Below are 18,670 nucleotides of genomic sequence, written 5' to 3' on the forward strand. Positions count from 1 at the left end.
TCAGTATAGACAAAGCAAAAAGATCAGAGATTTATCTGTGCCACCGGGTTCACTCTCTTAACATGACCTGCTGAATCAAAACTTATTTTCAATGCTGTTTTTCCATCAGTCATTCAAAATGACCAACTTGGTGTGATTAATCTGCTGTACCAACACATTTGCTACTATATCAGTTAAGCTATAAATAAACTATTCAGATAGTATTAGGCTATAACTTAGATAAAATCTTCTCAAAAAATATAACTAGAAAGCTTTTCTTCACATAGATGTTAAACTATAGATTATTTCTCTGAGAATAAACCTATAATGCATTTGTCCCATAATAGCTGTATGTTCTAAGCCAGCAAATTCCAAAATGCATCTGTGACTTATTGATTCTATGAGATGTTAGTATTATTTGAATATAGGACCAAATGACTAAATACATCTGAAAACACAGAGTTTAAAGAGTATCTTTCTTGCAGGACTTCTCAGAGCCCTTGATATGTTAATCTATTTTGTGAATATCCAAGAAGCATATATAGTTTTATGTAAAATACCATTTTCATATGTAATTGAAAAAGACAAAACTTTTAAAGAAGAATTTAGTGGAATTAGAGTTCCACTATAATACTATGGAAAGCCCTAAGCCATAATTTCTCACTACAAGTAGTCTAGTTAAAAGTTTTTCAAATCTAAGACAAATTTATTAGCAAGTTAAAAATATAGTAGTAAGGACAGTAAAAAGATACAGGCTTAATTATTTTCTTTGCCATTGGTCAATAGATGAAAATACAGGGTGTCCCAAAAACATATATACACTAATAATAGCTGATAGCTCAATTGATGTTTCTTTTTTTTCAGCCAGACTAAGCTTTGAACAAAGGAAATTCATCCTAAAATGCTACTAGGAAGTTTGAAAATGCAGTTGAAGTACAAACACTGCCTTTATAATTATTCTAAGTGTCCACCTTGTGTCCCCAAAAATGTATACACACATTAAAAGCTGATAATTTTCACTCCTTTTCATATTTAATTGATTTGAAATAATGGATGAAGCCACACTAAGCTTTGAACAAAGAAAATTTACCCTCTAAACTTTTTTAAGGGGATACATAAAATATAAAGTTTATGGTACAAAACCAGCAACAGCTGATGAATTGAGAGCTCACAAATATGGAGGAATGAAATGATTCTTGATATCTGCAATTCCACTGCTTCATCTCATCAGCAGTACCTAGGCCAGAATGGTCATCTGTTTGAAAACAGGCATTGACCAAAAAAAAAGTATTCACTTCTGTAGATTCTTTTAAATTTTGAAAATGAAATGTATGTTAATAAACACTGACTTTATAATCATTCAAAATAAGTATACATTTTTGGGAGACACCCTATATTTAGTTGAAGACTTCTTAAATAAGTTGAAAGTCTTAAAATATTTAGTCATAAGCAATTTAAAGAACTAAACTCGGTCCTTTTTCAACCGTTATTCTCATATATGAATCTGATTTTTTATAACTGAAATCTGAACAGGAGACAGTTGTGAACAGGTCTTCTTTTCTCGTTATTTTAAAAGCTTGGTCTTCTACCCCAAATCAATGCATTGGAGGATTTCTTCAGCAAGCTGGATTTAGAGGAATATCCACTGCACACCTGTGCTGAAATTGCCTGCGAGCCGGGAGCTCAGGTGCTCCCTGGTGCATGTGAAAGGTGTATAGCCAGCATGTCTGCCAGGCTACATGATGGGGCAGTGGGTGAGTATCTGTGTAGTAGCCTCTACTGAAGCACTGCTACCCATAAAAATGCTTTTGGGGACATGAGTGAATCAATTTAATGTACTTTATCATCTATTCCAAACAACCAATCACTTGCCCAATGACTAAATACACAGTCTGTTCTTGTGTTGGAATCATAATGTGCAGTACAGGAATTACATAAAAAGTGGAGCCTTGCAGTAGCTTTAAAATGCTAGATTGTTGGAACAATAGTCCTAAAACATGTATTTATTTAGAATCCTCGGATTTTAGGGCTGAAATAAATTCTAAACAACTTCTTTCATCCCCAAACGTTCATTTAATAAATGAGACGACTAGTGTCCAAAAACATTACTTGTCCATTGCACTAAGCTATAGAGCAGGTTTCTTACCCTTGGCAATTTCCCAGTTTGGGCCTGGATAATGCTTAGTTGTGGGGATAGGGGTGGGATGTGTCCTGTGCATTATAAGATATTTAGCAACCTCCCTACCCTCTACCCACCTGATACCAGTAGCACCCTTGTTCTGGTTGTAATGTCCAAAAATGTCTCCAAATGGTGACATATGCCCTCTGGGAACAAAATTCTCCCCAGCTGAGAAACAGTTGCTATAGAGTGACAGCTACAGTGAGAGCCTGGGCTTCATAAGTTCCAGGCAAATGCTTTTTCCACCATATTGAAGGGCTATAGCTTCAGGGTGTCCACAATCTGGTGAAAAATATGGAATAAGAAAAATCAAAGGTAAGTTCAGTTGGTTAGAGTGTTGTCCTGATAAGCCAAGGTTGCAGGTTTGATTCCTAGTGAGGGCACTTACAAGAATCAACCAATGAATGCATAAATAAGTGGAACAACAAATCAATGTTTCTTTTTCTCTCTATATATAAAAATCAGTAATTTTTTTAAAAAAAAAAAAAAAGAAAAATCAAAGGTATAGTCCAGCACCAACATAGATAATCAGGAATTGAAGTAATAATAATATCAATAATAATATTAAATTGGAACAATTAATTATTAAAACAACTTATTTTAAGCCTTTCATTAAACTTAAGTAATGTTTATTGTTGTTATATTTAAGTAATGTTTATTGAGCACTTACTATATGCCAAACACTGTTCTAAGTACTTCACAGGCATTATTACCTTTAATCCTTATAATCCCACGAAGTAGATCCTATATTATCCCCCTTTAATAGATAAGGGATTAAGGACTGGAGAGGCACCAAATGAAAGAGAGGCGAACTAAAGCTACTAAGAGCATAAGGTGGTTCTCTGTCACTTCCTTCACCTCTAACTTTCTTCTTTTGTTTCTTGCAGCCTGTAAGTGTCACCCCCAGGGCTCGGCCGGGACCAGCTGCAGCCCACTTGGAGGCCAGTGCCATTGTAAGCCTCGTGTAGCCGGGCGCCACTGTGACAGGTGCTCAACAGGAAGCTACGGTTTGGGGCATCATGGCTGTCACTGTATGTAACAAAAAAAAGATGGTGGAAACACTCTTGTTCACAACCTTGGAGCTTTGAAGGCAGGAAAATTGATGTGGGGAGTCTAAAAGGGGAGAGGATTGGGAATTTGACTACATTACTCAGACTATGTAGATAAAATATACTGAAATTTTTTCTACTGTCTTTCATTCATCCATTCACTGTGCAGAGCTCTGCTAGGAAGCATGAGTATGATAAAACCATGGTCCATGCTTCTGGGAGTTTGCAGTCTGTGTCAGAGAGAGGGTAGTCCAGGTAGGCTGTGGGAACACCATGAGGGGAGTTGGCTGTGCAAACCCAGCTGTACAATCAGGTGCGTAAGCCTGGTGGCTGGAAAGGCTAAAACAATGATGAGATTGGGAAGTTGAGAAAGGGGACAACACTGTGACCAGGATATTATGCTTTCTGATGCTTGGGGTCACAAAGTCTCAGAACTCATTTTGTGGACTTAGATGGGGCTTCACCTTCAGGTGTAAATCCAGTTATCATGGCTGTCATGTCAGGGTATACAGTTCTTTGTTCACCATGTAAACCATTAGTGAAAATACTGTTCCCCACAGAAACCTGCCTTAGGAACCATGAAAAACACCAGGTACATGAATTCTCTTTTCAGGTAGGGAAACACCTTTTCAGTCATGATTTGGAGAGACGGCACACCTTCCTGGTCATTGCCTATCTAGCAAATAGCCCATCAAAGAGCTTAGGTCCATCACCATTTTTTTTTCCTTTTTTTAAAAAAATTATGAAGTGCTTGAGATACACAAAGGAGCAAACATTTCTTCCATGCAGCACCCTGCCAAACAAACAGACATCACATTTTTTTTTGTATGTGGAAGATCAGCTCAAATGATTCAACAATTTAGCAGAAAAGGACTGAGCCTTTGCTATCTTGTCTAGGAAAAAGAAAAATCTGACCATCTTGTGTGTGTGGGGGGGGGGGGGTCTGATATTTTTTATAGTCTTCAAGTTTGACTGCCAAGATATATAAAAGCTCAAGTCATTAGAAACACGTTACTTATTCAGTTCCTCTATGTAAACAACATTTATCAGACCCAATTGTTCACAGCTTACTGTTTGTTGAATGAAGGGGTGAATTGTTATTTAACCAAGTCACCTGGTACTCGCTCTATGCCAGGCTCTGCTCCAGAGACTCGCTCTATTCACCTTGATTGGGATGAGACGGTGAGTTAGGGACTGCAACATTAGAACTGTACCTCTTGCACCAGCACACCACTTGCCCCCACCAACATGCTTCTCTTTGCTTTATCTAGCATGTCACTGCCACCCTCAAGGTTCAAAGAGCACTGTATGTGACCAAATAACAGGACAGTGCCCCTGCCAGGAAGAGGTGACTGGCCTCCATTGAGACCAGTGCCTGCAGGCCTATTTTGGATTTCCCAGCTGCCACCCTTGCCTTTGTAATTCGTTTGCTGAGCTTTGTAATCCAGAAACAGGATCATGCTTCAGTTGTTGGGGGTTTACAACTGGAAGAAACTGTGAAAGGTATGGAATTCATATGTACTTTTATTTTTTAATTTTTTTCTTTTGTTCTGATTTCACAACACTCTTGAAAGGACCATTGAGTAGAAACTCAACAGTGTTTAAGTGTAGAATGATTGCTCTGGGTGGGGAAGGTAGAGTGTCATTCTGACATCCTTCAAAATCTTGTTTTAAGCCAGACAGTGTCTATTAAATTAATAACAGACATTTGCCTGGCACCTGGGTTTTTATATTTCTGAAATAAGAGATGTAAATTAAGTGCTATTATACTGAATTTAATGACTGTACCATGGGACTTTCAATAGCAAAAAATCCTTGTGCAGAGCAAATAGGCATCATCTAAAATACTGAGTTTTCCGAGCTGCATGGTCCTAATGCATAACAAATGCACGCTGGCTAACATGTAAGCTTTTCCTGGGAACATTTTGATGAAAAGAAATTGCCTTGACAGATGCATCGATGGTTACTATGGAAATCCTTCTTCAGGACAGCCCTGCCATCCTTGTCCATGTCCAGATGTTCCCTCCAGCAATCAGTATTTTGCCCACTCCTGCTATCAAAATCCTTTGAACTCGGATGTAATCTGCAATTGTCCTCAAGGTTATGCAGGTAGGCAGAATACTTTATGATAGTTGTTTCCTTTTATTTCACTCTGCTATCTGAAAAATAATCATATGTTAATAATTTATCTGCCTTGGTCAAATGAGTGTTACAGAATATAAATTAATGGTAAGAAGACACAATTTGATAAATTGCTGCTTTATGAACAAAGAATTTGAGTGGTTCAAAAACCAATGACTTCCCGGCTGGGCATGGCTCAGTGGTTGAGCACCAACCTAGGATCCAGGGGATCTCGGTTCAATTTCCAGTCAGGGCACATGCCCCGGTTGCAGGCTCCATCCCCAGTAGGGGGCCTGCAGGAGGCAGCCAATCAATGATGACTCTCCCATCATTGATGTTTTTATCTCTCTCTCCCTCTCCCTTCCTTTCTCTGAAATCAATAAAGATATATTTTTTTAAATGACAATTTAAAACTCATCCCATTGAGCTATAAATTTTAATACTGTTCTGGAAAACTAACTGACCAAATGAGTTTAAACCAAATTAATTTCCTTAAAATAAAATCATCACATGTTAAGATATATATGTGACTAAGTAAATATATGTGATATATATTACATATAACATAAGCAATTTAAAAAATAAAAAAAAATTAACCAGTCAAATGCTTTCTTTGTATAATTCCAAGCAATCAATTTGGTATTTCACAGACACAACTAATTTTTTCAGAAGTCTGGAAGCACTGACTTGGGCATTGAATAGAGACTGCATTAATTCAATATTTGTATCTGTTGCTCAATGAAAAGTTTTATTTTGCATAGTTTAAGCATGAGTGTAAATATGTAATGTACACAGGGAGGAAAACTTATGAGGTCCACTTGATTTAATCACACTTAGAAATATGATGCTCTTATTTTCCTCAGTGATAAATACCATCATGATAATAAATTGCATGGCTAACATTTTTATTATTTGTTACCTCTATGGTTACACATGTCTCTAGTTAATTCTTACCTCTTTTCTTATAGTCTTTTCTCCATGTACACTTTGGCTTGGTGGCCCAGTTTTCAAGAATTGAGAACAAGACTAGGTTACCAAAGCATTTCTAAATGGGATGAATCAAAATGCGGCGAGTAGACCCAGTTTGGGCACCTGAACAAATGCAATTGCCTCATGGCTGGAAGGGTAAAGAGTATAGGAGAGAAGGGCTGGTTTCTCCATACAGTGTTTAATAAGAACACCCTCTTAGACTCATACATCAAGGAAACTACTTTCAGCCATCTTTACTTCTAGATACATATCTCGGGCTGCTGCTGTTTTACCTCTAGGACCCCATGAGCATTGGGCCTGGGGAGGAGAAGGGCTGAAATAAGCTTTGGGTCCTGGGGTACACTCAAGTGACCCTGGTTCTATAAGGATCCAGGGGTGCTATGCCCACGACTCTAGGTTTTTAAGAAAGACTAGAATCTATTATTCACCAAGTACTTTTTAGCTCTGAATAGTCATTTTACCCTCTGAATGAATAATAAATTAAAATGAATGTTTTGTTTTAAATCAGAACACTTTTCCTTATTCATCCTCAAAGTGAGACCTCTCATTATCCCTAGAGGAGCCCAATTAGTCTCTGTTTATACCAATCTCCACCCACCCTCTCCCAACACACACACACATACACACACCCCTCTCATCTCATTCCCTTTTCCTCTCTCCATCTTTCAGGTAAGCAATGTGAAGAATGCTCTGCTGGTTTCTATGGAAATCCAAGAATTTCTGGAGCACCTTGCTGACCATGTGCCTACAACAACATTGATGTTACTGATTCAGAGTTCTGCAGCCAAGTAACAGGGGAGTGCCTTAAATGTCTGTACAACACTCAGGGGCCCAACTGCCAGCTTTGCAAACCTGGTCACTTTGGATCAGCCTTCAATCAAACCTGCAAAAGTAAGTCTGCAAGGCTCCCAAGAGTAATGTGGCAGCAGAGTTGCAGCTCATAAGTGTTGTGGCAGCTCTTCCCTGCTCATTTCAGTTAGGCCAGGAGTGGCAGTGCCCAGTGGGTGATGGGCCAGGGCATAGAACTCATCAGAAGAAATGGGTGCAGTTATAACATACTCACTGGTATTATTAGTTTGCTTTTTCTGACTGTTGCCCTAGTAGATTTTGAGCATTGTTCCTCAGAGTATGGTCCAAGGTGCACTGTGCCAGTCATCTGGGGATAGGGATGAGGTGTTAAGATGTAGATTCCTGGGCTGTACTTCAGACCCACTGAATTGAATCTCTGGGAGGCCCAGGAATCTGTGTTGTGACAAGCTCATCAAGTGACTTTAATAAATACAAGAATTATTGATGTAGAAGAAGACATAGGTTTAATTCTAGGATAAAGAAAGAGGAAAAATAAACCACTCTTTTTTAGGAGATATCTTAACTATTTCAGTTCACTCAAGTCAATCTAGTAAACCATTTGTTTTCAGATCTTTTCATAAATGGAACTTTGGTGAATGGCATGGGGGAAAAAGTGAGACTCGCAGTCTTTCTAATTGTGAGCTCTTTGAATGTAGTCAGCACAACCACATGAGACTGATGTTTTGGGAGATCAACAAGAGTTGAATGGGTTCAACCTATTTAATTCTCTGATAAATTCTGTACTATTGTAAGGTGTTGAACCCTTTGGAGAAATGATATATCCAGGTCTAAAAAGCTGTTTGCATGGGTTGTTGAAAGCCAGTGTTATTACTGAATTTACCTTCTGTTATCTCAGGATGCTCCTGTCATCTTTCCGGTGTGAATACCACTGAGTGTTCCCCTGGTCCGGGAGCTTGCATCTGTGACCCGAACGCTGGCACATGCCCTTGTCTGCCCAACATCACAGGGCGGACCTGTGACCATTGTGCTGATGGATATTGGAACCTGGTCCCCAACAGAGGATGTCAGCTATGTGACTGTGACCCCCAGAACTCTCATGGTAGCCACTGTGACCAGGCAAGGTACTTTAAAGTTACTAAGCTCATCTTGTCTATTTCCTGCCCCTTTTCTAGAATCAGCCATTTCTTCAAGGAGTGTTGTTTCCCTTTTTTGGAGAATGGTATTAGAAACCAAGATCTGGGCACCAGATGACCATGCCTGTTTCATATGTTCCCCTTCATTCTTCACTCCTGCATCCACCAATCATGGAATAAATTGGTAGATAGCCACATGACTGCTTGGCTTTCTAATTCATGAGGAACTCCTAATGTTCATGACATCATTCTCTGGCATCCTTCTTAGACCTTTTGGGAAGCATATTTGTAGCAGCACTCAACAGAGAGCACAGTTTAATCATGCAGACTGAGGGAAGTCTGTGAAGCTGAAAATCAGATGGGACTAGTTTAACCAAAGAGCTCCTTATGACAAGAAGACTTGGTATTGTCTGGCCCATAGGGAATTCCGAGGGGAAGGCTGCTCTTTACTATTAGAAAACACTTTCATTGGAGTGCAAGGGAGACATGTGGACATTTAGATTCTCAGCTGTTTAAACAACTATAATAAATGTCACCATCTCAGCCAGTAGGTGGTCCCCAGTGTATTTTTACAGAGATCCAAATGTGCCGTCCAATATTTTCAACAGTGTAAGATGGGATTGGAGAAACAGGCTTATCAGATTTGTGGATATTGCAAAGTTGTAAGCTAATGTGATAAAGACAGAGCAAGAGACAAGATATCCTAATAGGCTGTCTTGTTGTCTGGAAACAAGATGAGATGTTACCAGGATACAAGTCAAGTTTTGCAATTGTGTTTTAAAAATTTGCATAAATACAGGGTGGGAGTAATAACTTGGCACCAGCTCAAGTGAAAAACATCTGAGGCTTTTCATTTTGTGCTTCAAGTGAGGCAGCTGTGTGGATGGGCTGTCAAGGAGGTGATTCCCATTCAGGCTGGAGTAGGGGGAGGGCCATACCCAGGTTCAGGGCAGTTGTTGTCCCATTGTCCTCTGTACTAGCCAGATGGCTCCATGAGCACTGCTGTCATTCTGAGTGCCACATTTTAAACATTATATTCACAAACTAATATGTGTCCAAAAGAGACAACCAGGATAGTGGATAGAGCTATGCTATCCTGTGATGAAGGCTTGAAGAAATTAGGGGGGGTCATCTTGAAGAAGAGGAGCAAACACAAGCTGAGAATTACTATAGTTTGGAAGAGGACTGTAAGAGGAAAGGGGAGGCTGCCTGTTTTGTGCAACACACAAGTCAGGCCTCAGAACGATGGAAACAAGCTACAAGGAACAGATTCTGCATCAGTGTAATAAAGCACTACCCAACAATCAAGGACAACCAGCAATATGACAGCCCTCAGGAGGAGCAAGAGCCCTATAACTCTCTATATTTGAACAGAAGCTACTGGTTACTCCAAAGATGAGTAGCGATGTAGTAGATGCAGTTGATTTTTGAATCAAGCTATTTATTCACTGGAAGCATACTGGTAGAGTTGTTTAAGCAGATTTGGTCAAGTATAACCTAGGACCACTATAATAGTGATTTGCTTCTATCTTTTTCTCTTGTTAATTGTGTAACCTCCTCAGTTTTTAAAAAAGCTAGTCAAGAATCCAGTTGGGAGGGTACAAAAAAGTTCAACCCTGTCCCAAAAACACAGTTAAATAACTGTCATTAGATGATTAAACCTCAAGTGCAAAATAATGTTTTGTTGAGCAAAGCACTGGCCCAATTGGGAGAAACGCCATCAGACATTCCATCATGGAAACATTATTTGCCAAATTAATTGATGAATGGTAGTCCAGGTCTTTAGCCTCTCTGTGTTTTGGGAGAACTCCCATAACTGAAGAGGAAAATAATGTGGCCCGTTTCCCATTATGTGTTTTGTTTTCATTTACATCTCTGTATGTTTCCCAGTTTGGGGCCACCCGCCCTTGAACAGCTGGAAGCAGGCGGTATATTCAGGAGCCCTAAGCCAAAACACATTAACTCCCCTATCCTTGGGATTCTCAGGATTGTTGGGGGTGGTTGCTGGCCGTGGGAATCATCCTTCCTCTGACTTTGCACAGCTGTATGTTCTAAATCACTGGAGGAAAAACTGTTTTGTATTAAAATGCATTATTTTTTTTAGATCAGAAAGCTTGTCAATTCCTCACCCATGAATGTTCTCCCAGGTTACAGGCCAGTGTCCGTGTAAATTAGGCTATGATGGGAAACACTGCAGTGAGTGCCAGGAAAATTATTATGCTGATCCACTGGGGCGATGCATTCGTAAGTATTGGTATTTCTAAAAACATGAGTTCAGTCAAGCTGGTCCTACCACAAGCATGCTATGAACCAACTGAATTTCAAACTCTTTTATTTTATAGAAAGCTCCCAAATTTTAATTTCAGTTTTGAAAATAATATTTTTGTAACCCTATAAAAAAGAATTTTTCTCCTGTACTAAAACTTTAGGCTATATTAAATGTTAGCCTATATTCAAACTTGTAGCCTATATTAACATTCCTCAAAGTCATTAAAATGGAACAGACCTGTGAGGCATGACTTATAGCCAATTTTCTGCTATTTGGAAGCATGTCGACAAAAACTGCTACTCTGGATTAGGTACAAGGCTGGGAGATGGCTCACAGAAGCCAGCAGAGGCTTCTTCAATGTGGCTCTCTCATAACTGTGGGTCTATCACATATTCATTTATTTATTTCTTTTAAAACATTCATAGTGTGCCTACTGAGTACTCTAGGTAATGAACATATAACACAAAGCCTCTAACCTCAGGGAGTTTGTGTTCTAGTGCCTTTCATGCCATGTCTTAACACTGATAGGATTTAGAGATACGCTCTCCAATAGAACTTTCTGCAGAGATGGAAATGGTCTACATCTGCACTGTCCAGTGCAGGAGCCACTAGCCACATGTAGCTGTTGAGCATTTGCAGTGTGGCTGGTGTAAATGAGAAAAAAAAAATGGTTTATTTTATTTAATTTGTTTAAATCTAAATAGTCACATGTGGTTAGCAGCTACCATACTGAACAGTACAGATTTAATACCTGGTTTAGGTCTAGGAGAAAGGATTTTTGCATCTCTATTTAAAGTCAACTTCCAAAAGAAGTCAATCCAAAGAAATAGCAGACTTGATGGGCTTATCATTGTGGGTACCTCTACTTACATTGTAACTCTTTCTGCCTTTCCATTCTTTCATAAATGTGTTTTTTGTGGCAAAAAAAAAAAAAAAAAAAGGCGAAAAAAAATGCCTTCATTTCCTTGTCAAATACATATTGTGAATGGTTTTCCACAGTCCCACGCAGTTTTCTAAGTGAAATTGCTTCTTTAAAAACCAGGGAGGAATTTGGATTCTTGGAAAATCTGTCTTACAGAGCTTCTTTCCTTGTGTCCCTCTAATATTTTAATAATCTCATTTTATAAAAATGCTTTTATCTTTTATAGAGAAAACTTTGCAAATGGTCAACTCAGGCTACAGACCCCACTAAAACTCCAGGAGAAGAGGGTTTAGCAAAGAGGAACCTTGACTTCCAGCTGGTGAGGTGACAGTCCCGCCCCCAAGTGGTTCATGCTCAGGCCTCTGGACCTAAGCAAACATGCCCGACAGATTTCTAGTTGAGAAGCCTAATATGTTAATCAGGTTTTATTTGTAATTCGCATTATTTTTATTCAAGCAGTCAAATGCACTTTTTGGGGGGTAAATTCTGTAATTTTTTTAATGTTTTTCAATTTTATTTTTGTTTAAAATATTAGAGATGTCGTTTTTTCTCCCCAATGACCTTTTCACACCTTCCCATCCCCATCCCCAGTCCATCTCCCCACCATTGCCCATGTCCTTGGGTTGAGCATTTATGCATATAAATTCTTTGGTTACTCTCTCCCCCTCCACCCACCCGCCCTCCTCCATCCCTCTGACATTCATCAGTCTCATCTATGCATCTATGTCATTGAATCTATTCTGTTCATCAGTTCATTAAGTTCTTTAGATTCCACGTATAAGCGAGATTATGTGATGTTTGTGTTTCTCAGCCTGGCTTATTTCACTTAGCATAATTTTCTTCAGGTCCATCCATAATGTCCCAAAGGGTACAAGATTATTCTTCTTTACAGCTGCATAGTATTCTATGGTGTAAATGTCCTACAGCTTTTTTACCCACTCATCTACTGATGGGCACCTGGGCTGTTTCCAGACCTTAGTTTTTGTAAACTGTGCTGCTATGAACATAGGAGCCCATATATTCTTTCTGATTAGTGTTTCAGGATTCTTAGAATACATTCCTAGGAGTGGAATCACTGGGTCAAAAGGCAGCTCCATTTTTAATTTTCTGAGGAACCTCCATACTGTTTTCCATAGTGGCTGCACCAGTCTGCATTCCCACCAGCAGTGTACTAGGGTTCCCCTTTCTCCACATCCTTGCCAGCACTTGCCATTTGTTAATTTGTTGATGGGAGCCATTCTGACAAGTGTGATGTGATACCTCATTGTGGTTTTAAGCTGCATCTCTCTAATGATTAGCAACATTGAGCATTTTCTCCTGTGTCTCTTGGCCATCTGTATGTCCTCTTTGGAGAAGTGTCTATTCAAGTCCTTTGCCCATTTATTAATTGGGTTGTTTGTCTTTCTCTTGCTGAGTGCTATGAGTTCTTTGTACACTTCAGAAATTAGCCCCGTATCAGATACACCCTTGGCAAATATGTTTTCTCAGACCGTGGGGTTCCTTTGTATGTTGAGGCTGTTTTCTTTTGCTGTACAGAGCTATTTAATTTGATGTAGTCCCATATGTTTATTTTTCTTTTGTTTCTCTTGCCCTAGGAGATCTATCTTTGAAAAGTCCACTACGTGGGATGTCTGTGACTTTACTGCCTATGTTTTCTTCCAGGATTTTTATGGTTTCGTGACTTACATTTAAGTCTTTTATCCACTTTGAGTTTATTTTTGTGTATGGTGAAAGTTGGTGGTCTAGTTTCATTCTTTTGCATGTATCTGTCCAATTTTCCCAGCAGCATTTATTGAAGAGACTGTCTTTACTCCATTGGATACTCTTGCCTCCTTTGTCAAATATTAACCCATAATGGCATGGGTCTATTTCTGGGGTCTCTGTTCTGTTCCATTGATATATATACACCTGTTGTTGTACCAGTACCAGGGTGTTTTGATTACAATGGCCTTGTAATACAGTTTGAAATCCGGTAATGTGATCCTTCCCACTCTGTTCTTTTTTCTCAAGATGGCTGCAGCTATTCGGGGTCTTTTTTGGTTCCATATAAATTTTCGAAATGTTTGTTCTAGATCTGTGAACTATGCTGTTGGTATTTTAATGGGAATTGCATTAAATTTATATATTGCTTTGGGTAGTACGGACATTTTAATGATATTAATTCTTCCAATCCATGAGCATGGTATCTTCTTCCACTTGTTTAAATCTTCCTCTATTTCTTTTTTCAGTGTCATGTAATTTTCCAAGTACAGGTCTTTTACATCCTTGGTTAACTTTATTCCTAGGTATCTTACTTTTTTAGTTGCCATGGTAAATGGTATTGCTTTTTTAGCTTCTCTCTCTGAAAGTTCATTGTTGGTGTATAAGAATGCCATTGATTTCTGGATGTTGACTTTGTATCCAGCTACTTTGCCAAATTCGTTTGGCAAGTCTACTAGTACTCTGATGGAGTCTTTAGGGTTTTCTATGTACAGTATCATGTCATCTGAAAATAATGACAGTTTTACTTCCTCCTTTCCAATTTGAATACTTTTTGTTTTCTTTCTGTCTGATGGCTATGGCGAGGACTTCCATACTATGTTGAATAAGAGTGGTGAAAGTGGACATCCCTGTCTTGTTCCGGTTTTTAATGGAAATGGTTTTAGTTTTTGCCCATTGAGTATGATGTTGGCTGTAGGTCTATCATATATGGCCTTTATTATGTTGAGGTATGATCTCTCTATTCCCACTTTGCTGAGAGTTTTTATCAGCAATGGGTGCTGGATTTTGTCAAATGCTTTTTCTGCATCTATTGATATGATCATATGATTTTTGTCCTTCATTTTGTTTATGTGATGTATCACATTTATTGATTTGCAAATGTTGTACCAGCCTTGCATCCCTGGGATAAATCCCACTTGGTCCTGATGTATGATCTTTTTAATGTATTGCTGGATCCAGTTTGCTAGTATTTTAGTGAGGGTTTTAGCATCTATGTTCATCAGGGATTTTCTTTCTTTGTAATATCTTTATCTGGTTTTGGGATTAGGATGATGCTGGCTTCATAAAAAGAGTTTGGGAGTTTTCCCTCCTCTTGAACTTTCTGGAACAGTTTGAATAGAATAGGTGTTAATTCTTCTTTGAATGTTTGGAAAAACTCACCTGTAAATTCGTCTGGTCCAGAACTTTTGTTTGCCTGGAGTTTTTTTATTAATGCTTCAATTTCATTAGTTGTTATTGGCCTATTCAGGTGTTCTGCCTCTTCTTGATTCAGCTTTGGAAGGTTGTATGCTTCTAGGAATTTGTCCATTTTCCCCCATGTTGTCCAGTTTGTTGGCATATAGTTGCTCATAGTATTTTCTAACACACTGTATTTTTGTTGGGTCAGTTGTTATATCGCCTCTCTCATTTCTGATTTTATTTATTTGGGTCCACTCTCTTTGTTTCTTAGGGAGTCTGGCTAAAGGTGCATCAATCTTATTTACCTTTTCAAAGAACCAGCTCTTGGTTTCACTGATTTTTTTTATTGTTTTTTTTAGTCTCTATGTCATTAATTTCTGCTCTGAGTTTTATTATTTCCTTCCTTGTACTTCCTGGAGGCTTTTCTTGCTGTTCTCATTCTAGTTCTTTTAGTTGTTGTGTTAGATGGTTCATTAGATCTTTTTCTTGTTTCTTGAGATAGGCCTGTAATGCTATGAATTTTCCTCTCAGGACTGCTTTCCCTGTGTCCCACAGATTTTGGGTTGTTGTCTGCTCATTTTCATTTTTTTCCATGAAGTGTTTGATTTCTTACTTGATCTCATTAACAACCCATTCATTGTTTAATAGCATGCTATTTAGCCTCCATGTGTTTGAATATTTTTGAGTTTTTTTATAGTGGTTGATTTCTAGTTTCATGGCATTGTGATCCAAGAAGATGCTTGATATGATTTCAGTCCTCTTATATTTGTAGAGACTTGCCTTGTGCCATAACATGTGGTCTATTTTTGAGAATGTTCCATGTGCACTTGGGAAGAATGTGTATTCTGCTGCTTTGGGGCAAAATGTTCTGTAAATGTCAATTAAATCTAATAGGTCTAGTGATTTATTTAAGGTCTGTGTTTCCCTGTTGATTTTTCGCCTTGATGATCTGTCCAGTGTTGGCCATGGGGTGTTAAAGTCCCCCACTATGAATGTGTTGCTGTCAGTCTGCCCCTTAAACTCCCCTAGAAATTTTTTATATATATAGGTGCTCCTGTATTGGGTACATAAATGTTCATAAGGGTTATTTCCTCCTGTTGGATTGATCCCTTTAGTAATATGTAGTGACCATCTTTGTCTCTTGTTATGGTCTTTATTTTGAAGTCTGTTTTGTCAGAAGTAAGAATTGCTACTTCAGCTTTCTTTTCCTTTCCATTTGCATGGAATATTTTACTCCATCCCTTCACTTTTAGCCTGTGTGAGTTTTTTCTCTCAGGTGGGTCTCTTGTAAGCAGCAAATATTTGGGTCCTGCTTTCTTATCTATTCAGCTACTCTATGTCTTTTGATTGGACCATTTATTCCATTTACATTTAAGGTTACTATTGATATCAACTTATTTAATGTCATTTTTCCCCTTTATGCTGATGTACCTTTCTCTCACTATTCTTTCTTTTTCTGAGAGCAGTCCTTTTAACATTTCTTGCAATGCTGGTTTAGTGGTACTGAACTTCTTTAGCCTTTTTTTCTCTGGGAAGCTCTTAATTTCACCTTCAATTTTAAATGATAGCCTTGCTGGATAAAGCAATCTTGGTTGCATGTTCTTGCTTTTCATTACTTGGAGAACGTCATGCCACTCCCTTCTGGCCTGAAGAGTTTCTGTTGAGAAATCAGCTGTCAGCCTTATGGGGTTCCCTTGTAGGTCACTGCTTGTCTCTTTCTTGTAGCCCTTAATATTTTCTTTTTGTCCTTGATATTTGCCATTTAATTATGATGTGTCCTGGAGTGGGTCTCTCTGGGTCCCTCTTTTTGGAACCCTTTGTGCTTCCTGAACTTGTGTGGCTTTCTTCTTCTCCAGCTTAGGGACGTTTTCTATCATTATTTCCTCCACCAAGTTCTCTATCCCTTGTTCTCTTTCCTCCCCCTCTGGAACTCCTATAATGCTGGTGTTGTGTTGCTTCATGTCGTCCCAAACCTCCCTTAGACTGTCCTCATGCTTTTTAAGTGTTTTTTCTTTTTGGTGCTCTGATTGATTTTTTCTACCTTGTCTTCTAAGTCACTTATTCTGTCCTCTACTTCATTGAGCCTGCTTTTAATTCCTTCCAGTGCATTCTTGATATCAGATACAGCATTCTTTATCTCTGAGTTTTGTTTATGGTGTCTATTTTTTCTTATTTTCACTAGGGTTCTTGATCTTATCATCTAGTTTCCTCTTAAGTTCCTTGAACATCTTCATCTTCAATACTGTGAACTCCGTTTCTGATAACTTGCTTAACTCCATCTCATCAGAGTCCTTTTCTGGCGATGTTTCCTTTTCTTTAATTTGGGGGTTGTTTCTTTGTCTCCCCATTTTGGTAGGTCTTAGTGTTTGTATCTATATATTAGATATATTTGCTTTCTCCCAGTCTTGTGGGATGGGGTTTTGTCTTGCGGGTCCACTGGAGCCCAGAGGTGTGTTTTCCTTTTACATCTGAGCTCTTTGCTCTAGGCATGTCCCTCTTTTGGGTTTCCCTTTGTGGTTTCTTTATGTTTTCCTGTTGTGGTTGGGTCTAGATTGTAGTTGATCAGTCCTTGGGAGGATCCTCCTCTCAGGTTGGCTAACTGTGTCTCAGCTCCAACCTCGTCATGTAAGCTGTTGTACTGGTGCTGGCAAGGCAGGACAATACACAACTAAACTTCCAGGAAAGAAGAGGTATCTTACAAAATATCTTGACAGTCGCAATGAAAATAACCCACATGAAAATAGAACTGGGAGAGTGAAGGGAGAATACACACACCAAAAACAATGCTTAAAGAAAAGAGAGAAAGAAAAGTAATGCTTAGAGAGAGAGATGTATATTATTGTTAATACTGGTGAAAATTTAGAAAATAATAATAAACTAAAATGTAAAAAATAGAGAAGCTACTGGGAGATAACAGAAGCAGAGAAAAGATTCTGAAAGAAGGGCCAGCAAAAAATTAAGGGAGAGAATAGGAATAGGATAATAGTTGAAAATGAGAAAACAAAAGTACAATAAAGAGAATAAGAGAAACTAACAATCAAACAAAAAGTCAGGAAGACAGAAGGGAGGATAACAAAAGAATGAAAGAAAAGTAGAAAAAAAATAAAGAAAAAGAAAAAAAAAGTTATGCCAATGGATCGAGAGGAGAGAGAGAGATATAGCCCAGGCACGCAGGGAGTCCAGTAAGAGATTTGGTAGAAACTATAGAGGAAAGCAGTAAACTTTGTATAATGAGTTGTTAAGCAGGGATATCAAGAAAGTCTTGATAGTAGAAGCAAGGATAAAACAAAACAAAGCAAATAACCAAAACTAAACTAAAAACAAGCTAAGCAAGACAAAATTCTTTTATAAAAAGTAGAAAAAAAATTTAGTTAAAAAATGTTTTTAAAAAAACATTTTTTTTAATTATTATAAAATTTAAAAAAGAAGAAAAAACAAGTTTTCCCCCCTTTCTCTACTTCCTAAGGAAAAAAAAGAAAAAACAAATAAACACACAAACAAAAAACAATCAAAAAAATAAAAACAAAACAAAAGAAGAAAAAAAGATAGTCAATCAGGTAAGCTTCTTCTGGGCAACTTATGTTGTCTTAGGGTCACTGTTTTGTATGCTGATTTCAGTTCTCCTGGGAGATACTTTGGTATCACCCAATGTGAGGAGCTGACTAGGTTTGGCTCTTGTGTCCTTAGGTAGATAGTTGATCTGAGGCTCTTTGTGGACCAACTCCTCTTGTCAATTATTTTGTAAACTTGTAGTTGCCTGGTCTTACTCCAGAGTCTTCTGTAGAGTCTTTAGGGTGCAGGGTGGCTACTGTAGCTCAGGGTATCACTCCCCTTAGAGGTTTTGCTGTCAGGAGCTCCCTGTGTGGGAGTTAGTCTCTGCTCCACTGCCAGCTCCTCAGTCCCTACCTTGTCCTCTGATTCTAGTTCCCCATGCTCTGTCCTGCTGCAGCTTCAGATTGATTTCAGCCTGCTGCAGCTTCAGATTGATTTCAGCCTGTATGTGTTGTTTCAGCAGCCTGGGCTCAGTGGGTTTGATTAAAAAAACATTCTAGTGAGCCC

At 38.5% G+C, this 18,670-nt stretch overlaps 1 protein-coding gene across 1 annotated transcript in view; it reads left to right on the forward strand.

The window, feature by feature from the left end:
• The window catches only part of LAMB4 (laminin subunit beta 4), a 103,345-nt gene that overhangs the window by 52,610 nt on the left and 32,065 nt on the right, over positions 1–18,670 (forward strand). The window contains 7 exon segments of the mRNA XM_087820864.1: positions 1,556–1,733; positions 3,046–3,189; positions 4,479–4,710; positions 5,159–5,316; positions 6,988–7,209; positions 8,024–8,244; positions 10,409–10,505. Coding sequence (XP_087676990.1) covers positions 1,556–1,733; positions 3,046–3,189; positions 4,479–4,710; positions 5,159–5,316; positions 6,988–7,209; positions 8,024–8,244; positions 10,409–10,505 — 1,252 coding nt within the window.

The sequence above is a fragment of the Miniopterus natalensis genome, chromosome 10, assembly GCF_054644295.1.
Source record: "Miniopterus natalensis isolate mMinNat1 chromosome 10, mMinNat1.hap1, whole genome shotgun sequence".
In the NCBI taxonomy this organism is placed as follows: domain Eukaryota; kingdom Metazoa; phylum Chordata; class Mammalia; order Chiroptera; family Miniopteridae; genus Miniopterus; species Miniopterus natalensis.